Source organism: Typopeltis vanoorti, chromosome 14 (genome assembly GCF_054136105.1).
Source record: "Typopeltis vanoorti isolate ZY-2024b chromosome 14, IOZ_Tvanoo_1.0, whole genome shotgun sequence".
Classification (NCBI taxonomy): Eukaryota; Metazoa; Arthropoda; class Arachnida; order Uropygi; family Thelyphonidae; genus Typopeltis; species Typopeltis vanoorti.
Genome location: NC_143562.1, coordinates 55662506 through 55687159, shown reverse-complemented (window position 1 = coordinate 55687159; position 24654 = coordinate 55662506). Strand labels below are relative to the sequence as shown.

Sequence of the window (24654 nt, the reverse complement as noted above, 5' to 3'; positions counted from 1 at the left end):
TCTTTTTATCATCGTGCATACCTGTCCTTCCTTCATTAAAAAGTCTTACCCATCTTCGTACCATTGAATCACTCATTGCATGTTCACCATAAACCTCAATAATTTGCTGATGAATTTCAGCTGCTTTAATGCTCCTGGCATTATAGAAACGGATAACTGACCTAATTTCATATGTGATGGACGACTCGATTTTATATGTGGCGGGCGATTCAATTTTCTTAGACATCATAAACACCAAGAAGCGTACGCACTGCGAGAATGGTAGCATGTAGCTACCCCCACCATACATATAGCTGAGGGAATAGAATAATATATATATATTTATTTATTTACCTTTGTCTGGGGTTTGGAGACTTCATCTTCAAATACTTTTGAAATTTTCTGGCATACATCACAAGCTTCATTATCATATGTGTGTTCATTAGTTAAAGCATTACCTTAAAAAATGAAATAAATTTAATTAACTTACATATCTACACAGAAATGACAAGCAAGGAAATTATTGAAAACAGTAATAAAAAAGATTCATTCAATCACAATGACCGAACACAGCTGTTTTCTGAATATGCAAACAATACTCTTTTTCCTAATTTTGCCATTAAATATGTTAAAGATACCAAGCAATTTTAAACCTGGTTTTACTCCATTTTTCCCAAGTAAGCAAACAGACAAAACGTCAAGTTTGCGCCTGCAATTGATGCAAGACTAGCTGATCCTACAGGTAGTGCAAGACCAAGGCAACTCGTGGTAAAGGTGGAGCAAAACCAGGTTTAAAATTGCTTGGTATCTTTAACATAATTATACCCAAGTTAAAAATACTTTTTGCCATTAAATAGTCCAACTGAAATGACAGATCTTAATGATTCTAAATATTAAATTTCATAAATTCCAAATCAGGAAGAAATTATAATTTCAAATCGTTAACAAAAAAGAAGAGGAAATGGTTGTAGACAGATTTAAGTGAGATTAATTTCATTACCTGTTGTTGTGAGACCACTGTCCTGTTTATTAAAGGGCTAAAGTGGCTTGAAAATGTTCTATGTTTGGTCTATAGAGCAGAGGTTCTTGACTTGTAAAAAAATGAATTAAAAAAATATATATATAAAAAATAGCGAAAAAATCCTTAGCTTATCCACGATACAAAATGTACTATAGGTTTGCAAATATCTTTTTGTGAATTGAGCAACATAAAAAAAAAGTAAATTTCGGAACTGCATATATATGCAACACCATTTTTCCAGTACTGAACCTAGATCCATATTTGCCACACACACACACACAAAATTTATTTATTCAATCCCACCTACAAATAATGATAATGTGAAATAAGTTTATAACAAAAGGTTATAAACTTATTTCGCATTGGGGGGATAGGTTAAGCGATAGATAATCCAGAAACTTTTCTAGAAATATAGGAATTTCTTTTCAAGCAATCAAAACAATTCCGAGTGGCCTACTTTTTCCTTCACGCTTGCAAATTCAGAGAGCAAAAAGACAACCCCCACATCAGCTACTGTTGATGTGGAAAATTAGTTATATTTACACCCAAAACATTAAGACAAAAAAAGTGATTATGCAGAAAAATTTGCCTGCTAAACCACAGGCATCTTAAGTATGAAAAAACTGGAACAAAAGTACAAGCATATAAAAGCACTATCATTCTCGAATCCATGTTCGAAGTGTTTCATACTGAAAATACTTATGACAAAAAAAATTTATAAATAAAATTTTTAACATAAGTAGTCAGTTATTTTTTTCTTTCTGAAATGACCACTTACACTTCCATTAATAAATAAAACAAAAGAGCCACCATAATACTATAATAACACCATAGTTCCCTCTAGCAACAAATAAAGAACCAAAATATAAACACCAAGAAGCTCATATTTCCTCCCTCATATCAAGCAACAGTTTTCAAACCGTCTCCAAAATAGAACTCTTAACCAATCAACATCTTGTTCTAACCTAACACCTCTCTCATGTATAGGGAGCACCTGATCCATTTACCACCATATATCTATCACAGAAAGTAAAAGAATGTAGTCCTCCTTACCATCATTCCGGTCCCAGTCATACTCCTTTCTCTCTCCCTGTTCCTTCAATTTCCCATTAATGTATACCTTGCTTCTGCTAAAGTTTTTTTTTCCATTTGGTTAAAAAGTAAATTATATTTGACACAAAATTCTTGTTTAATTCTTTACCCAAGTGAAAAAACTTTCAGCATCTATCTCTGATCCAGAATATTTTAATAAACGAGAGATTCTTCTAAATAAACATTAGAAGATATTATATTCAGTAAATAATGATCAGCAAAAAAGTAAAGTGACTATAGTTTTCCACCAAACACAAAAATAAGCTTCTTGTTGTGAAGGCAATACCTAGCAGTGATGTGGACAAACATCAATTGGCTATTGGAGGAGAACTGGAGGGAACTGAAGAATAACTTATTTGGGACTATGGTCCCACAAGCTTCTAATAAGGAAGAAGTGGAAGAATTTTGAATCAGAGAAGCCAATGATACAACAAAAGTTGATCTTTATTGGAGATCTTAATAACAGAGTAGGAAATGAATACAAGATACACAAAAATGTTTTTGGAAAATTTGGAAGAGAGCAAAGCTAATAATAATGGTAAGTACCTGATGGATTTCTGCTCTGGACATGAACTGGTTGTTACTAAATACCATGTTCCAGTATCAATATGTTATTGATAAATATTTTCACACTGTTTCAGGACAAAAGAATATACATGAAATAGCAAGTGATCACTTTTTATTTCTGAGAAAGATAAAATTGAATACTATACTGAAAAGAAAAGAAATTTTTTAAAAAGAATCTAAGTAGTCACCTTCAGAAGTGAACTATAGAGAAAAATACACAGATATTATTCAAGAAAAAACAAAGGAGCTTGAAGACAAGAATCAAATTTTGGAGACTCAATGGAAAACTAAAGAAAACATTCATTGATTCAGCCAGGGAAGCATGTGGGGAAATTGTCTGCAAGGGGAGAAAAATCAGAACTATGATAAACTCAAAGTTTAAATCTCAGATATGATCACTTAAACAGAATGGAAGAGAAAAGATTAGCAAAACAAGTATTCTTTGCCAGGTTGGCAGGAAAAAGAGGAAGACCAAGAAGTAGGTAGATTGATATAATAAAGAGTTCCTTAGAAGACAGAAATATAAGATTTGATAATGTCAGAATACTGACAGATAACCAATTAATCTGGAGAAAATTTGTCAATCATAAGTCACTAATAATATAACTTTCTTGTAATACTATCATAATATATCTTGCACACCCCACCTCTGAGGATACAAATCAGGTATTTGATATGAAAATAAGTAGTAAAAATACAAAGGTATTGAAAACAGGCAGAAACATTGAAAATATCAAAAGCATTCTGAATGGAAAAATTGTAGAATAAGTAAAACATTTCAGCTATTTAGGCACAATTTTATAGTAAAGCTGGCCAAATAAATATGGAAATAAACAGAATTCAGCAAAGTTTGTATAGCAGGGAGTCAAATGAATAAATTTATATGAATTTAAATTTATTTAAATTTACACACACTACTCCAGAAGTCCATTCACCATAGGCAAATTATCAAAGACAAATGCTGAGTGAATTTTCAGCTTTGCGCTAAATGCAATCAAAATATTTTATTTTTTCTTCCATTTTAAAACATCTCATTCACTGTCAAGTTATTGATCAAGGGTGGCTGCCAACAATTTTATTAAAGTTTTACTTCCAGAGATTTAGAAATAAAACTTCTGAATCTGATATCTTCAATTCAAACACTACAGCATTTCTTTTTTCAGAATTACAAAAACATTTATAGAAAAACAGCAACTAATATTGCAAAAGTTCTAACGTAAACCAGTCATCTTCACTTTCTTCTGTCCTTTTATCTATTTTAATGTTTAGGAATTTATTTTTCATCATCATCAAATTCCTGACATGTACCCTCAAGGGGTGTACAGGATGTGATAGTACTACATGAAAAATTTACATCATTACTAACTTCCTATCTACAATTTTCCTCCAAATCAGTCTGTTACTTGTCAAGACTCCAACACTATCAGATCTTATATTTCTATGATCTAAGGCACTTTGTACTGTATCCATCCACATATATCTTGGTCTTCCTCTGGGTGATTTTCCTACCAATCTGGCCAAGAACACTTGTTTTGTTAATCTTTCCTCGCCCATTCTGTTTAAGTGACCATGCTACCTGAGATTAGTTCTACTAACGCATTACTGGATGCTGAAAATGTCAAGTTCTTTCCTAATATCCTCGTTTTTAATATGATATTGCCATTGATGCCATCTGTTCACGCCTCTAATCTTTCTCAGGACTCTCATATCTGCAGTCTCTAGTCTGTGGTCAAGTGTTTTACTTCTGACCCAGCTCTCAGATCCATAAGTTAAAACTGGTTTGAACAACACTGTCTTATATATATACAGCTAATTTAGTGTTCCGACTAGTTTCTCTCTTATTCCATATGAATTTATTCAATTGACTTCCTACCACACCAGCATTGTTGATTCCGTTATCTATTTCCATATTTAATTTACCATCTTCGCTAAAAATCGTGCCTAAGTAGCTGAAATGGTTTACTTGTTCCACAGGTTCTCCGTTCAAAACACAGTTGACATTTTCAACGATTCTACCTATTATCATTGTCTTTGTATTGCTGACCTTCATACTATATCTATTACAACAGTTATTCAATTTAGTCAGGGAATCTTGCAAACTTGTAGCAGATTTATTTAGAAGTATAACATCGCCCGAATAAAGCAAAGAGCTGATATTAACATCTCCAATTCTGATATCATGTTTAATACCACTTTCCTTCATAATGTGATCCATATAGATAATGAATAACAGAGGGGATAATGTACATTCTTGTCTCACAACAGATTTAACATTAAACCATCTTCCTGTACTTCCTTCAATTCTAACTGCTGACTTGCAACTCAAATAAAGACTAAGTAGTGCTTGATATAATGCCCCTTTGATACCATATAACTGTAATGTATTGAATAGATTCTCTCTTGGCACCTTGTCATATGCCTTTTCCAGATCGACAAAACTTAAATACAGATCTTTGTTATATTCCCATGCTTCCTCAACTATTTGTTGTAAAGTGAAGATCCGATCCTGACAGCCTCTATTTGGCCTGAATCCAGCTTGTTCTTCACCAAGCTTCACTTCCACAATTCTTCTCAACTGTTTCTCAAGTATACTGGCATAAATCTTTCCCGAAACACTCAGTAGGGAAATACATCTGTAATTCTCACATTCAGTTTTATTTCCCTTTTTATATATGGGTACTATTAGAGCTCTACTCCAATCATCGGGAATTCGTCCCTCTGTCCAGGCATTCTGAACTATGCAGTGCAACCACTGTAAGACTTTTATACCACCATACTTCAGCATTTCTGGTCGAATATCATCTACTCCTGCTGCTGTTCCACATTTCAATCCTTTGATGGCTTTTTCTACTTCAAGTATGGATATGTACTCCTGACTGTATGCCTGTTGAGTGTTTTTTTACCACTGTGCTATCACTGCTTGTTTCATTTAGTAATTTTTTGAAGTAATTACTCCATACTTCAAGGATATTGTTTTCTCCCATTTTCATGCCACCTTTATCATCTCTTAATTCTTTTTACAGCACTCTTTCCTCCATTTCTAAGCTTCTTCAACAATTTCCAGAATATCTTACCTTCTTGATATTTATTTTCTATGTTTTTGCCAAAGTCCTCCCATGACTATTGTTTAGCTTTCTTACATTTGTCTCTGTATTCTCTAAGAGCACAAGCTGACTTATTTGCCAAGAACTTTTGATATGCTTTGTTTTCTTTTACTGCCTCTTTAACTTCCTGTGTTCACCATGGAGTTCTGATTTTTCTATCCTTGCAGACAACCTTACCATATGCCTCTCTGGCTGAAGCAATCAGGGTTTTCTTCAAGGTTTGCCACTGAATCTCCAAAGTTTGTTTGTTGTCCAACTCTTTCATTTTTTTCTTCAATAATCTTTGTGTATTTTAGTCTACAGTTCACATCTGAGAGTTGCTCAACTTTTATTCACTTTTAAAACTTTCTTACAAGTCATTCTTTTCAACATGAAATTCAATTTTATCCTGCTGAAGACTAAATAGTGATCGCTTCCAATTTCAAATCCTCTGTACACTCTGGTGTCCTGCACCAAGGAGAAAACATCACTATCAACAATAACATAGTCAATGAGACTTTTCTTATTCCTTGCCTCTCCTCTCCATGTGAATTTGTATACATTTTTATGTTGGAACACGTTGTTAGTAATAACCAGTCCAGGTCAGAAATCCAACAGGTATTTGCCATTATTATTAGCTTTTCACTTTTCTCCAAATTTTTCCAAAATATTTTTGTATGTCTGACAATCACTTCCTACTCTGCTATTTAGATCCCCAACAAGGACCAACTTTCGTTTTTCATTGTGTCAGTAGCTTTCTCTAGAGCCTCAAAAATTCCTCCACTTCTATAGAGCATTCTGTGGGACCACAAGCACAAATAAGTCTCATTGTCCAACTTCCCCATTCTGATATTTGCCCACATCACTCTACTTGAGACTGCCTGTCATTCAAGAAGATTAGCCTCATATTTAGTGTTGAATACCATGGCTACCCCTTCTTTTCCTTGATTGTCATTGCCTGAATATTACATTTTTTATTTATTGCTCAGAAAGATCACCAGTTTTTGTCTTTTTTGTTTCAGTCACTCCTGTTATGTTGATCTGGTACTTATCTACTGTATATTATCGTATATTATCGTATAATGCGAACTAGAAATTTTGTTTGAAAAGTAGCCCTAAAATGCCATGTCCACGTATAATGCGATCTGTTAATCTTGTTCCATAACATTATAAATAATACAATACGAATTAATGAAAGAAATATTTATTTTAAAACAAAATCCTTTAAATTTTTCTTCATCTTTTGAGTCGTCAAACATTTCATTTATAAATTCATCTGTTGGGATTGCGTCATCAGCGTAGCAGTTGTCATTATCGTCTTCATGTTCTCCAATTTGTTGTGCGTCATCCTCGCTTTCGTATATGACGTGATCTTCGAATCCATCCATTGAATTACTTATTCCACATTTAAGAAATGAGTGTTGAATCACTTCAGATGGTATCGAATCCCATGCTTCTTTAACCCAGCTGGTGACTAGGGTGATCTCAGGCTTCTGAAAATTTCCACCCTTTGTCATCTTCACCAAACCAGATGACATCCATTCTCTCCATTTTTCACGTAAAATGATCTTTAAATGGCTTATTCAAGCTGACATCAAGTGGCTGCAAAACAGAAGTTAGATGTAAGAAGCTACCTGGACGTACGTTCCATACTTGATCCAGCCACAATTGTACACCTTCTTCATCCATACAAACTTTCTGATTGGCACGAACAATTACACCTGGTGGTCATATGCTTCGGAATTTTCTTCCTTTTAAATATCACTGTTGGCTTTAATTTGGTTCCATCTGTCATGCATGCTAGAACAACGGTAAAATGTGTTTTTTCATGTCCCGTTGTTTTTATGAAGACACCCTTTTCACCAACCGAGTTTACTGTTCGATTCCCAGGCATATCAAAGTACATGGGCGTCTCATCCATATTGCCAATTTGGGAAAGTTCATATCCGTGACATTTCCGTAATTTTATGATAAGTTTATGGAAGGACTGCACTTTTTCTTCAAGCTGCTTTGGTAACTTCTGCGCAATTTTTGTTCGGTGTCGTAATGTTAATGCTTTGCCTTCCATAAATCTGTTGCACCACCCAGGCGAAGCAAGAAAAGATGAAATACCTGGTGTGTCCTTGAATTTACTATTCTTGAGTTGTAGAGCTCGAAAACGAATTGCATTTCTTGTTACTATAATGCCATCTTGTCATTGCATCAAAATCCATTCATTTAGCTCTTCTTCGAGTTCTGGAAAGGATGCTACATCTCCATGACAGGCACGTTTCGTTTTGGGGATTTTTTTCAAGACTGTCTTTTTGTCTAATATTACTCTCTGCTACACCAAATTCTCTCATAGCAACACTGTTATTATGTTCTTCTGCAAACTGCACGACACCCAATTTAAATCCTACTTCAAAAGATGAATGTTTACATTTCTGTTGGCTCATTTTCAGGCTAGGTTTGTTTAACGAATAATATTTAAAATGAACTGTGGTTAAACCGATATACCTGTGTTCTATCATTTGGCGATGGAGAGCGTATCGTATCTGCGCAAATGCCAGTAATGTAAGTAGCTTTATGCGCAAATATGATGAGCGCTCAGTTGCCGAATGCGAGTGGGTCAAGTAGATTTGGTTGCATAGGCATTAGGTAGTATATATTGTGTGTGCAAGTCTAATAAGATGTTATATTTTTTAGGATCTGCATATAATGCGAACCCCTAACTTTAAGTAGTATTTTTTAATATAAATTTTTCACATTATACGCGATAATATACGGTAATTCCTCAGCTAGCTCTATTTCTTTGCCATTCAGGCTTCTTATGTTGATAGTACCGATCTTTAACTCTGGTGATGTTGAGTGGGGGGGGGGGGGGGGGGTCTTTCAGATTTGTTCCAGTAGCTGACTTTTCGCTGTTCACCCTGGTTCCCTGGTGAAAACAACGAGGGCTTTGTTTAACTGGGCAACGCCCCAACTGGCATGAAATTTTGTCATGTTGTACCATCATTGAACCAACCAGGGCTTCTGACCTAATGTCCAATCCTCACCTTCTCGTGATGTACCCTGTTGGGTATCTACCTGGATACTGAACGAACGAGGATGGGATGGCAATTTGGGATTTAGCCGACCAAATTGTATTCTTATTGGCTTAAACCAATATACAAAATGATGGTACAAAATGATTTATTTTTTTCATTCTATACAAAAAAAAAAAGACATTAAAAACTCACTCTACCATATCTTCCCCCGCCTTCTGTCATCGTTGCTGTAACATAATAATTAATAATGGAAATAAACTCGATAAATGTCAGCTATCAAGTTCCAAAATTCCTCTCACAGCAGTATTAAACAATGTTGTTATCACTCCACGCATGCTCCATTGCATGTCACACTTCTGGTTTTCATTTCAGTTACACCGCTTCACTTGAAAAATAGTAAATCTCACACACTTCAAGTGTGTGAGAAAACAAGTTTTTCAATATTATGAATACATTTAAACTAAATTACATTATCATTTCCAATAAAGAAATTTTTAAACAAACCATGGCATTCATTTAATTCAATATTAACCTTACACGTATATACAGAATACATGGCATGGCTTTGGACTCCTTGGAGGTGTTATTGCATAACGTTTCCAAGGAGTCCAAAGACTCTTCAAGGGAGAGAACCTACTCTACAACTCTGTCCTCCACCACCTCAAATCCACCAACTATGGCAAACCACATCATCTGCACCAACGCTATCTGCCCACTACCACCACCACCAGTATTTTCATAGACAATCACAAACATCCATGCCTACAGCAGGATTCGAGCCCACAACCTTTTGGATGCAGAGCAGATGACTATTTGGCCAACCAGGCCAGCTATATTACTATATGTAATAAACAATATTATTTTTAAAAAAATAAAAGTACTGTTTTCACAATATAATTTCATTTACAAAAACCAGTCATTATAAACAAATATTAAAGTTCGCACAATCTAATTAAACACTGTATTACACCTACATTATTCTTTCAATATCTTAGAGAGATGCACAATTATAATAAGCTTATTTTCATAGCTCACAACATAGACTAGCTTTGTATAGTTAAATGCTCGAAAATTTTATATAACTAGAACACTTTCTAATACTGTTACAAAATACAATTCTCTTGCAAAAATTGGATCGTGTTACTGATTACATTGTGAAAATGTCAGTCTGGCTCCACATGGAGTGCTACCTACTTTGATTTTCATAAATTTTAATACTTGTCTTTCCTATTAAATTATTGTTTAAGGAGAATTTATACAAATTCATCCTTCATTATGAACAATAAACAAAAGACAAACTATAGTTTGCATCTTTTGTTTATTGTGATGAGCTGTGTTGTAACATACACATACCCATACAAGGTATGCAATGTACTATAGGGTGACCAAACCTATAGTACATTAGTACTGTGTATTACTTAATCCTGGGAGCATAGGTCTTCCACCACCATTTTTCACTGGACTCTGTTTTTTGCTTCTGCTTTTATTTGGTTCCAGTTTTTATTAATATTTGTTATTTCTTTCAGTATTGTTCTTTTCCATGTTTCTCTTGGCTTTCCTCATCTTCTTTTATCCTGTAGGTTCCAATCTAGAGCCTATTTTACTATTATTTTATCTTCTTTCCTCAACACATGCCCCAACCATCTCCATTTCCTTTCACGTATCTGTTGCAACATGGGTTTCTGGTTTGTTCTCTGCCATAGTTCTTCATTTGATATTTGTTTTGGCCAATATATTCCCAGTATCATTCTTAAACACTTGTTTAGGAAGACCTAGGCACTGTTAACTATCTTAGTACTATGTATGGGTGCAACATATAAAAAAAACACATTTTAAACCCACATTAATGGTGATATTTAATAAGAATTAAAGAATAAATGCATTAATTTTTTGTTATCATAACATTTAGTTTTTCTAAATATCCCCTGTAATGATATTTATAAAAGTACACTGATACCTTGAGCAAGTAAATTTTTTTTGTCACTAGTAGATTTAAGTTGTATTTCTGGAGCCCTTTACACACACACAGCTTGGAAAGAAGTAAACAGATAGCAATCCTATAGAGTATACTTTCCACAAGTGTATAACAGCAATCAATTTTGGACCATTCTTCCTGCAAAGGAGAATGGTCCAAAAAATTCTTCCTGGACTGTTGTGGGGGTGGACGTCACTTGACCTCACCCGACACTCCAGTTCATCTTGCAGATCTTCACAATAGGGTTCAGATCAGGACTCTGGAGGCCGGTCGGATTGCAAGTGCTGCAGTCATGCTCGGTGAGCATGGTAGCACTTGCAGTCGACTTCATGCATTTCTAAATATGGTATTACTGATTATTGATCTGGGATAGCCCAATTTGTCAACAATTTGCTGAACAGATAGGCCTGCAAACATAACATCCTATCACAACACTTCTTTCAAACTCTGTCAGTTCCTTTCTCACAGTCATTTCACCCAGACACAGGTGCACTAACTTGGGAGCATCATATTCCTCCAATTTATACTGGCTACAAACACGACTTATGTGGCATGATGACCTTGCTTGTGGGTGTTTGCTGACTTATTTCCAAGCAGTGTGTGTGTGTGTGTGTGTGCGCGCGCGCATGCGCAGTGATCCCATTCATGAGTCAAAGGACCTATAAGTGCAATCAGTGCCATGTCTGGCATAGGTAAGAAGTCAGATGGAAGTGACATTTTTTTAAGTTCCAAGTTGTAATTTGGAAATACTTCTTTCAGGAGGCTCTTCCAGGGGATGAAGGTAGATTGAATAAAATAGGAAGTTCGGTGTGTTTGCAACTGCACAATAAAGGGATGCTGAGTAGCTGCTGCTGTTGTTGCTGTAGGTACTCCACCCTAAACATGTGAGTAGTATTCTAAGCATGTGCACATTTGGGACCTGTATATACACTGGTGTCCAAAAGCTAAGAATGAACTACATTTTTACCTGTATATGAAACCATAAATTTATTGCCAACCTACTAATAAATTATATTACATAAAATATGTGTTATAAATTTCATACAAATTAAATTGCAATACTTTTCTCAAAAAAAGGTTACAAATTTCCTAAGGACATAGTTAAAGAATTAATATACAGTGCTTACAGAAAACTATATGAAGAGACATTTCAGTATAGAATGTGCCCACTCCAAACTGCAATGCAATTCTCACAATGTCATACCATGCTTAGCACCAAGTGATTCAGGAGTTCTTGAGACAAACTAGCCAACTCCTCCTTCAGAACAAGAATAAGACCTTGTTTTCTAGAAGGGAATTTTGAGCAGCAATGTGTCTGTATTGCATCTAAAACATGCTTTATGGGATTGGGATCAGGAGAGTATGTTGGCTACTCAAATAGATTAATATCTTCAATCTCCAAAAGTATCTCCACTGCTCATGTACGATGTGATGTTGCATAGTTATCCATAAAAATGAATTCTTCACCTGCAGCACCACCACCAAACAATCGAACATGACATTGAAGAACTTTGTTACAATATCGTTTGCCAATCATAGTCCCTTTTTCCAGCAGTTGTAGTTCAGTACTCCATTAAGCATAATGCCTGCCCACACCATGACCCGAGAATTGATGTATCCATCCCTTTCAAGAACACTCTCACAGTGATAAGGAGTACCACTTTCATGCTAGTCAAGTGTCATCTGGAATCAGAGGAAAGACTAAAATGACTCATCTGTAAAGAGTACATTAGCCCATTGGTGTCTTATCCAATTTTTATCAATATAACACCACAAAAAACAGGCTCTATAGGAACATGCTAGTAGAGCTAATGTAGCGTAGTTTGGTCATTTAAGCAGAATGGGAGAGGAAAGGTTAGTAGAACAGGTATTTGATGTCAGGACAACAGAAAAAAATTAGATTCAGATGAAGTCCAAGATCCAGGTGGATTGGATTTACTTTAGAGAACTGAGATACAGTTCTAACAATATTGGTGTCATGACACATAAGACTAATTTGGAGGAAAATTTTTGATTTAATATGTTAATTTCATTTTAAATTAACATATTAGACTTGAGTATTATAATTAACATATTAGGTGTGCTTAAGAGTCAAAGCTGTATAACCGAGAGGAGACACCCACATAGCCTTTAAAGGAATGCAGAGAAACAACCAGGGTTTCTGACTCAATGTCCAATCCCCATCCCTTCTCGCGGTGCAAACTGTTGGGTATCTACCTGGATACTGAACAAACGAGGATGGGCTAGCAATTTGGGATTTAGCCGACCAAATTGTATTCTATTGGCTTAAACAAAATACAAAATGATGGTACAACATGACAAAGTTTCATGCCGGCTGGGGCGTTGCCCGATTAAACAAGACCCCCCCCCCCCCATTGTTTTCGAATGGAACCAGTGCAAACAGCGAAAAGTCAGCTACTGGAACAAATCCTAAAACACAATCAACTCAATATCACCAGAATTGAAGATCAGTACTATCAACATACGAAGCCTGAATGGCAAAGAAATGGAGCTAGCTGAGGAATTGGAGAGGTACCAGATCGACATAATAGGGGTGACTGAAACAAAATAGACAAAAACTGGTGAGATCCTTCTGAGCAATAAATACAAAATGTTATATTCAGGAAATGACAATCAAGGAAAAGAAGGAGTAGCTATAGTATTCAAAACTAAATACAAGGCTAATCTTCTTAAATGGCAGGCAATTTCAAGTAGAGTGATGTAGACAAATATCAGAATGGGGAACTGGACAATGAGACTTATTTGTGCCTATAGTCCCACAGAAGGTTCTACTAAGGTAGAAGTGGAGGAATTTTTTGATGCTTTAGAGAAAGCAACTGACACAATGAAAAATGAAAAGTTGATCCTTGTTGAGGATCAAAATAGCAGAGTAGGAAATGATTGTCAGACATACAAAAATATTTTGAGAAAATTTGGAGAAAAGAGCTAAGCTAATAATAATGGCAAATACTTGTTGGATTTCTGCTCAGGACATGGACTAGTTATTATTAACACCATGTTCCAACATAAAAATGTGCACAAATTCACATGGAGAGAAGACGGAAGGAATAAGAAAAGTCTCATTGCCTATGTTATTGGTGATAGTGATGTTTACTCTCTTGTGCAAGACACTAGTGTCCAGAGGATTTGAAATTGGAAGTGATCACCATTTATGTCTTGAGCAGGATAAAATTGAATTTCATATTGAAAAGAAGTACATGTAAGAAAGTATTAAAGCAAATAAACGTTAAGCAGCTCTCAGATGTGAACTATAGACTAAAATACTCATTATTGAAGAAAAAATGAAAGAGTTTGAGAACAGGAACCAAACTTTGAAGATTCAGTGGCAAGCCCTGAAGAAAACATTCACTGATTCAGCCAGAGAGGCATGTGGTGAGGTTGTCTGCAAGGATAAAAAAAATCAGAACTCCCTGGTGGACACGGGAAGTTAGAAGCAGTGACCTGGCAAATAAGTCAGCTTATGCTCTTAGAGAATACAGAGACGAATGTTAAAAAGATAAAGACTGTAAAACTAGCTAAACAAGTCATGGGAAGACTTTGGCAAGAACATAGAAAAAAAATATCAAGAAGGGGGCAAGATATTCTGGAGGTTGTTGAAGAAGCTCAGAAATGGAAGAAAGAGTGTTGTAAAAGGAATTAGAGATGAAAAAGGCAACACGAAAACTGGTGATAAAGATATCCTTGATGTACGGAGCAATTACTTCGAAAAATTGTTAAATGAAACAATCAGTGACAGCACAGTGGTAAAAAACACTGACCAGGTATGCAATCAAGAATACATAGCCATACTTGAAGTAGAAAAAGCCATCAAAAGCCTGAAATGTGGAGCAGGAGTAGATGATATTCGACCAGAAATGCTCATGTATGGAGGTATAAAAGTCTTACAGTGACTGCACTGCATAGTTCAGAAGGCCTGGACGGAGGGACGAATTCCAGATGATTGTAGTAGAGTTTGCATAGCACCCATATATAAAAAGGGAAATAAAGTGAATATGAGAATTACAGAGGCATTTCATTACTGAGTGTTCCTGGTAAGATATATGCAAGTATACTTGAGAAACAGTTGAGAAGGATTGTGGAAGAGAAGCTTGGTGAAGAATAAGACAGATTCAGGTCAAATAGAGGCTGTCAAGATCAGATTTTCACTTTACAATTGAGAAATCATGGGAATATAACAAAGACCTGGAAAAGGCATATGACAAGGTGCCAAGAGAGAAGCCATTCTAAATGCTACAGTTGTATGATGTCATTGGGGCATTATATCAAGTGATACTTAGTCTTTGAGTTGTAAGTCAGCATTTAGAATTGAAGGAGGTACAGGAAGGTGGTTTAACGTTAGATCTGGTGTTAGACAAGGATGTACATTATCCCCTATGTTATTCATTATCTATGGATCACATTATGAAGGAAAGTGGTATTAAATCTGATATCAAAGTTGGCAATGTTAATGTCAGCTCTTTGCGAATGATGTTATACTTCAAAATAAATCCGCTACAAGTCGGCAAGATTCCTTGACTAAATTGAATAACTGTTGTAATAGATATGGTATGAAGGTCAGTAACAAGACAAAGACAATGAAAATATCAACTGCACTGTGAATGGAGAGCCTATAGAACAAGTAAAACATTTCAGCTACTTAGGCACGATTTTTAGTCAAGATGGTAAATTAAATATGGAAATAGACAACAGAATCAACAAAGTTAGTAAAATAAGACCCAATGTATATAAGATTTTGAAACACCTAAATGCAGATACCAAAGAAAACAAAATTAAACACTGAATTGAAATTAGAAGAATTTCTAAATTACTACACAGAACTGTGGACAGACAAATATTTTAAAAAAGACAACTGGCAAACAATTAACGAAAATGAAAAGGAAATAACTGAAGAAGAATTAGAAATCAGCCTGAAAGAAACAAGAAACGGAAAATCACCTGGAGAAGATAAGCTAGGTTCAGAACTATATAAATACGCAGGAACAAGATTCAAAAGGAAGACTCTTATTATTTTTAAATAAAATTTACTCAACTGGTATCCCCCCAATAGAATGGAAAAAAGCAATTGTGATTCCTATCTTTAAGAAAGGTAATAGAGATGACCCTAAAAACTATAGAGGTATCAGTATACTAAATTCATGTTACAAAATATACAGCAGAATCTTAAATAACAAACTAATGAAATATTCCGAAAACTTTATTCTAGAGGTACAAAATGGATTTAGAAAAGGACGATCATGTATAGACCCAGCCTTCTGCCTAAAATTAATAATGGAGAAAAGAAGAGAATATAATTTAGAAACACATATTGCATTTATTGACTTTGAAAAAGCATTTGACAAAGTTAAAAGAAACATTATTTAACATATTAAAAGAAAGACAAATACCAAATAATATCCTAAAAGCTGTCACAAGTATATATGAAAATAATCAAATACAAATAAGATTAAATCATGAGCTATCATATACAAGAGAGATAAACCAAGGGGTCCGACAGGGATGTCCCCTCTCAGCAACTCTTTAATATCTACTTAAATGAAATAATAATAAAATGGAGTAAAAATTTACATCAAGGAATTAAACTTTCACCTACAGCTAACTTAAACACTCTCCTCTTTGCAGACGACCAAATAATAATTACAAATTCTGAACATAACTTACAGAAAGCTATTTTAAATCTAAATGAGATATCCAAAGATTATGGTATGATAATATCAACAGAAAAATCAAAAACTATGGCCTTTAAAGGACAAGATCCAGCAAGAACTAAAATAGTATTAGATAACAAGATCTTAGAACAGGTGAATTCATTTAACTACCTAGGATGTATGATCACTTATGAAAATGAAAAAGATATAAACATAAAAATTGCAAAATATTTAAAAATAACAGGTGTAATTAATTCTATATTTAAACCAAACCTAGTTCAAAAACAAACCAGGCTAAAAGTATACAATACATTAGCCCTACCAGTCTTAATGTATGGAAGTGAAATCTGGACAATAAAACAAAAAGACAAACAAAGATTAACAACAGCAGAAATGAAGTTTATGAGAAAAACTGCAAAGTATACCCTATTTGATCACAAAAGAAACGAAGATATTATGAAAGAACTAAACCAAGAACCATTAATTGAAAAAATTAAAAAATATAAACATAGATGGATGGAACACGTTCAAAGAATGAAAACAGAAAGATTACCAAAACAAGCCTTAAAGTACAAGCCATTAGGAAAAAGAAAACCAGGACGTCCTCTTAAACGATGACTTCTAATGCCGGAACAGGCCATACTAGGCTTAACTAAATCCTTGATACGTATGATGATGATCAACAAAGCTGGTATGGTAAGAAGTCAACTGAATAAATTTATATGGAATAAGAAAGAAATTATGATATAAAGAAAATAATTTAGAAAAAACTAAATTAGCTGTATACAAGACAGTGTTCAAACTAATTTTAACTTATGGATCTGAGAGCTGGGTTAGAAGTAAAACACTTGACCAAAGACTAGAGACTGCAGATATGAGAATCCTTATTTGGATAAAGATTAGGGGCATGAACAGATGGCAATATCATGTTAAAAATGAGGATATTAGGAAAGAACTTGACGTTGTTAGCATCCAGGAATGTGTTAGCAGAGCTAATCTCATGGTGGTATGGTCACTTAAATAGAAGGCAAGAAGGAAGATTAGCAAAACAAGTGTTCTCTGCCAGGTTGATAGGAAAAAGACCCATAGGAAGACCAAGATATAGGTGGATTGATACAGTAAAAAGTGCCTTAGAAGATAGAAATACAAGATCTGATAATGTTGAAATCTTGACAGGTAAGATTGATTTGGAGGAAAATTATCGATAGGAAGTTAGTAGTGATGTAAATTTTTCATGTAGTACTTTCATATCCTGTACACCCACTTGAGGATACATGGCAGGAATTTGATGATGATATTAGACTATTACCTGCTGTGGCCAATTAACTTATCTAGTTATAAAAATAATTTCATGTTAGGATGAAGTGAATCTGTCTACATAGCCTTAAATCTGTTAGTGCATAGGTTTTCCAGTTGGTTCACAATTTATTTTTATGCACATATGATGGCCGCTACATTTATTTGAGATTGGCAGTCACCTTCCGTTTTTAAAACTCTTAAAAGTATTTCTCATTCTAGATGGGCTTCGAACAAAAGGTCTTTCCAAACAAAGACAACAAACTGCACACAAAAAAAAATCTCTGTATATCAATAGGTGTGATGTGTGCATTAATAAAATTATAAGAGTTATTTCATAATCAGTTGTACAAGTCTTTCAAAATTCTTGCATTTAGATTCATAGATGTTTACCTTCCTATCAAGATTAAATAAGCAATTTACCACCAGAAAATCCCAATGAAATCTTATATATCTAATCTTGTGTATGAATTCAACTATAATAATATAACTGATGGTCATTAAGCATTTTTTTTATATTACTCCCAGACACGAGAGGTAGCAAGGCAAATAGTAAATAAATGCTGTGTGTGTGTGAAAGGTCAGGAACAGCGTAATCTGTTGATTAATAATCGGTAATTAGCATGCCTATGAGGAAACCACATACTTAGTATGAACTGACGTGACTGCTAGCCTGTCAGTTAGAAAAACAGCACATTTGTCTTTCCTTTGAAAAGCTGCAGCTTTTCCTTCCCATCATCTACACGAGGTTCAATTCTAGTCACACAAGAGAAAAACTTTTTCCAAGTGTTTCTTTGATCAGTTTCACAAGTTAGTCAATCTCCTGCACAAGCAAATATGGTTTACTCTCCTGGAAACTGGGGCTTTGAATCCCACCACAAAAAAAATTGCATGTAGACCCCACTGTTTCAGACATGTTAGTTCATTTTAATGGTATTGATTACAATACAGAATGAGTAGAAAATAATATTTATTAACTTATTAGCTGCCATTATATCCAGCATCTTCAGTTATTATATCCAGCACAAGAACAATTTCTCACAGCACACAAAACAATGCCAGTGAAATATCAACTTAAAAGTTAATAAATATATTAATTATTGTCTTATCATCCTGTGTTGTAACCAATACTGTTAAAATAAACTAACATGCACAGTCAACACACAAGCTTTTCTACTGTTTTTCGATAATAATATATTGTGATAGGGACTATGAGATAGTGATATTTGTTTGATATAAATTGCTTTACTAGATACATTTAAGATCACTGATAGCTTGGGCCAAGATCTCTGATTGGCTAAGAGTGGAAACTGACTTCTTCTTAGGCTCTAAATATTAGATAGGGCTAAAATGGACCCATTTGCTCCATTTTAGGAATAAGAGGCATTAGCAGATTCCCCCCCATAGCAAATATCAGTTGCATGACATTTTTCATAACAAGATGTCATGAAACTGATATTTAGTAATTATTAATGTTGATTATAATAATTATGTTTTGTAACAAGGTAATTATTTAGTACAAACAAAATACCACACAAGAAGTTAAACTTGTTTGAAATGTACATACCAGAACACAACTTTAACAGTGAGCATATTTCATTTGGACTAATTGAATGAACAATTAAATCAATAACTTGAATAGCATTTTCATCAACAATTTCTAAACATCTTTCTTGAAGAGATTTAGGGAGCAGAAGACATGTGCGATTCAGAGCAGCCTCAATTTCATTCTGAAATAAATATAAAACACTGATTAAAATGTTATAGTTGAAATTGATTAAACATTTTGATCTTTAAGACCTTATTTCATAATCATTACTTGAATCTTTACAAAATCATTACCTGAATCTTTTTATCTTCTAATTTACTTTGCAGCATTTGTACAGTTGTCAAGCAAACATCACATGCAACTTCACCTTGAACTGGAGTTTTCATTATCTTTACACTTATTACTTTAAAAAAAAAACATGGAAGAAAAGTTAAGTACAAAAGCAATATTTTTTCTTACATACAATTGAAATAAAAGAAATCAAGTATGTCATTGATTGATACATAAATGATGAGTGTTTTGTATGTATGAAAATGTTCTTAATTCTGATGTGTTTATAATATTGTATATGGAACTGCTAACAGTTAAATGTTTTGCTTTATGCAAAAAAAAAATTGCAAGATCATTTTAGATGTGAAGAAGTAGGGTCTGAACCTTGGTTTTGATTGCTCTTGAATTTACCATAAATAATTTGTATCCAACTTAATGTACAGGGTGGCCATAAAATAACTTTCCCTCTTTGGAGGCATCTGTACTAAAACCAATAAACGGAATGAGACCAAATTTTATATAGAGACTTTTGAAGGCATGGGGAGATGATTTCCACGAAAAAAAGATTTCATACCAAAAGTTGCTGATAGGGGGAATTTTGGCACTGGTGGAGTCAAAAACAAGCAGATAATTACATTAAAAGGCAGATAAAATGGAATAATAACATTTCGACGGTGTAAGCGACAGCCGTGTCAGTCATTCCAGCTGGATATGTTGCACGTTACAATGATAATAATAATAATAATAAACTAAAACAACTTGCAAGACACACAGAAATTAATGTAGTGATTGAACTCATGGGAAATAATGTTTTATTCATCAGAATCAGGGTCCCCTGGACCACATACACGATTTTCAATGTGCTGACCCTCCTTGTGCACAACAAAAATTGCATCCAGTGTGAGACATGCTCTGCAGCTGAGCGTAAGGAGTCTGGAGCATATGGCACGAGCGCTTGGACCAGTGTACTGGTCCCTGTGGCATCGAACACCGCAGTAGCAACGTCTGTTACTGTCTCTTCTTGCACTGCTTTCCGTCCTCTGCCAGGTCTAACTCCTAGTGATCCAGTTTCTTCAAAATTCTTAATCATAGCTCTCAGTGCTACAGCTGACATGGGACCTGTACGCAGGTTATGAAGCCTTCTAAATTCCCAAAGGGCTGCTACGGCGTTGTTTAAAGGTAAAACAACAAGTAAATTGTTTAAAGGTAAAACAACAAGTAAAGCACGCTGAGGCAAGGTAGGATGCATATTGAGCAAATTCTTCAGTCATTCGAATAACTGCCTGAACATTCCCAATCCCTTTTTAAGTGAAATTTGGTGATGCTACTGTCACGTATGCACAGTAAAATTTGCATAATCCTTTTTACCTGCATTTACTGCAAATATTTGACTGCTTTCGGCTCCACCAGCACCAAAATATCCCCTATCGGCAACTTTTGGTACTAAAAAAAAATTTTTGAGGGGGGGGGGGATTTGTCTTCCCATGCCTTCAAAAGTCTTAATATAAAATGTGGTCTCATTCTGCATATTAGTTTTAGCTACGGATACCTCCAAAGAGGGAAAGTTAATTTATGGCCACCCTGTATATACTATGAGGGGGTTGGGGTTTGGAAAGTTCTGATAAACATCTAGAACAAAAATATTAAATTTGCATTTGTAAGGATCTGTTCTTTTTCTTTCCTGTGGTTATATCAGTTGCTTTAATATGATTTTTGTTTTAGGTGTTTATCAGAACATTCCAGACCCCCCCCCCCCCATACATAATTAACAAAATGATTTATCTGATCAAAGGTAAGTGGATGAGAGAGAGAGTGTGGAAAGGAGCATGGCAAGGAAATTAAGATGCATATTATTTTATTGCATAGGTACCTCCATGAAGTCTGAAGAATCCAGGTGGGAAAACCAAACTATACACACAATATTTATCATACCTCTCCTTGAACTCATTAACTAACAAAGTACTCAACAGAATGGCAACCCACTCCACTCAACCATCACACTCCAAGCAAAAAACTTAGTCCCCAGACCCTCGCTAACGACACTCTTAATTTCCAGGGACAACTCCCTGTTCTGTTCCCTTTAGCAAAGTGCCGAAATATTTTCTCTTCAATCCTATAAAACCTCACTTCAACTTATCAACCGACTTTTGCAAGCCGCAAACCCTGTTGGATTTCTGCTCAGGACATGTACTGGTTATTACTAAACACAATATTCCAACATAAAAAATGTGTGCAAATTTACTTGGAGAGAAGAGGCAAGGAATACAAAAAGTCTCATTGACTATGTTATTGTTGATAGTGATGTTTTTTCACTGGTGCAGGACACTAGAGTATACAGAGGATTTGAAATTAGCTCACATTTTTATGTGCGCTAATTTCAAATTGCATTGCTCATTTAGTCTTTCTTACCTGTTCTACTAAAAAGAACGTGTAAGAAAGTTTTAAAGTGAATAAAAGTTGAGCAGCATTCAGATGTGAACTAAAATACACAAACATTATTCAAGAAAAAAACGAGTTTGAGAACAGGAACCAAACCTTGGAAATTCAGTGGCAAACCCTGAAAAAAAAAAAAAAAAAAGATTCAGCCAGAGAGGCATGTGGCGAGGTTGTCTGCAAGGATACAAAAATCGGAATTCCTAGTGGACAAAGGAAGTTAGAGGCAGTGAAGGAAAAGAAGAAAACATATCAAAAGTTCCTGGCAAATAAGTCAGCTTGCGCTCTAAGAGAATACAGAGACAAATGTAAGAAAGCTAAAGACCGTAAAACTAGCTAAAACAAAAGTCAATGGAAGACTTTGGTAAGAACATAGAAAATAAATATCTGGAAGGTGGTAAAATATTCTGGAGGTTGTTGAAAAAGCTCAGAAATGGAGGAAATAGTACTGTAAAAGCAATTAGAGATCATAAAGGTGACATGAAAACTGGAGAAAAAGATATCCTTGATATATGGCATAATTACTTCGAAAAAGCAGCAACAGCATAGTGGTCAACACTCAACAGGCATGCTAATCAGGAATACACATCAAAACTTGATGTAGAAAAACCCATCAAAAGCATGAAATGTGGAAAAGCAGCAGGACTACATATTCGACCAGAAATGGTCAAGTATGAAGGCATCAGAATCTTGCAGTGGTTGCACTACATAGTTCAGAAGGCCTGGACAGAGGGACGAATTCCAGATGATTGGAGTCGAGCTCTCATAGTACCCATATATATATATTAAAAAGGGAAATAAAACTGAATGTGAGAATTACAGAGGTATTTCCCTACTGAGTGTTCCTGGTAAGATTTATGCAAGTATGCTGGAGAAACAGTTGAGAAGGGTTGTGGAAGGGAAGCTTGGTGAAGAACAATCTGAATTCAGGCCAAATAGAGGTTGTCAGGATCAGATTTTCACTTTATGACAAATAGTTGTGAAATCGTGGGAATATAACAAAGATCTCTATTTAAGTTTTGTAGACCTGCAAAAGGCATATGAAAGCTGCCAAGAGAAAAGCTATTCAAGATGCTAAAGTTATATGGTGTTAATGGGGCATTATATCAAACAATACTTAGTCTCTATTTGTGTTGTAAGTCAGCAGTTAGAATTGAAGGGAGTACAGGAAGATGGTTGGATGTTAAATCTGGTGTCAGATAAGGATGTACATTATCTCCTCTGTTATTCATCATCTATATGGATCATATTATGAAGAAAAGTGATATTAAACCTGATATCAAAATTGGAGATGTTAATCTCAGCTCTTTACTTTGTGTAGACAATGTTATACTTCTAAATAAATTCAGTACAAGTCTAAGATTCCCTGACTAAATTGAATAACTGTTGTAATAAATTTGGTAAGAAAATCAGCAATAACAAGACAAAGACAATAGGCAGAAACACTGAAAATATCAACTGCACGTGAATGGAGACCCTATACAGAAAAGGTAAAACATTTCAGCTATGTAGGGATCATTTTTAGTGAAGATGGTAAATTAAATAATGAAATAGACAACAGAATCAACAAAGCTGGCACAGTAGGAAGTCAACTGAATAAATTTTAATGGATACACAAGACATATACAAGCTGTATACAAGACAGTATTCAAACTAATTTTAACTTATGGATCTGAGAGCTGGGTTAGAAGTAAAACACTTGACCAAAGACTGCAGATATGCGTGTCCCCTGAGAAAGATTAGGAGCATGAACAGATGGCATCAATGGCAATCTCATGTTAAAAATGAGGATATTAGGAAAGAACCTGACATTGTTAGCAGAGCTAATCTCAGGTAGCATGGTCACTTAAACAGAATGGGAGAGGAAATATTAGCAAAACAAGTGTTCTTTGCCAGGAAAAAGACTCAGAGGAAGACCAAGATATATAGGTGCATTGATATAGTAAAAAGTTCCTTAGAAGACAGAAATATAAGATCTGATAATGTTGGAGTCTTGACAGATAATAGATTGATTTGGAGGAAAATTGTTGATAGGAAGTTAGTAATGATGTATGTTCTGCATGTGGTACTATTATAATATCCTGTATACCCCTTGAAGGGTACATGTCAGGAATTTGATGATGATTGTGACAAACCCTCAATCTATCATCACAGGGAGCAATCTTACAGCTCACTCATCATCTTGGTCACTCGCTTGTGAGTTCTCTCCACCACTTCCTCATCCCCAGAAACCCAGATGAACCACTCTTTGATATTAAATGATCTTTACATCCCAAAATGCATAACTTGACACTTTTTCCCACATTAAACTGGCACCCATTATCTTTTGTCCATACTGACAGCCTATTTAAGTCATCCTGAAAGCTCTACATATCCTTAAATTAACTATTACACTACCTAATTTTGTATCAGCACAAGCACAAGCAACTGAATTAATCCCTATATTATTGATTTGCAAATTAAACAGTAGTGGTCCCAGCACAGAGCCCTGCAGCACACCACTAGTCACCTGCTTTCTCCTAAATTCATCCAGGGCCTTCCAGGGAGTCACTCACTCATCAAGGGATGCCATACATCACATACCTTATTCACACTAGATGCATTCGGCATTTCAACAGATGAATTGTTCCTCTCGTTCACCGCTGAGGGGAAAAACCTAACTCTCATCACTTTCTTAATCGCAAAGTTTTATGGACA

General features: G+C 34.9%; 1 protein-coding gene across 1 annotated transcript in view; it reads right to left on the bottom strand.

Moving 5' to 3' along the window:
- LOC150099493 (uncharacterized) overlaps positions 1-24654 on the bottom strand; it is a 301600-nt gene that overhangs the window by 130652 nt on the left and 146294 nt on the right. The window contains exons 17-19 of the mRNA XM_090404210.1: positions 19548-19657; positions 19273-19435; positions 334-437 (exon numbers count right to left, since the gene is read on the bottom strand). Of these exons, the coding sequence (XP_090260336.1) occupies positions 334-437; positions 19273-19435; positions 19548-19657 (377 nt within the window). The remainder of the gene's footprint in view (positions 1-333; positions 438-19272; positions 19436-19547; positions 19658-24654) is intronic.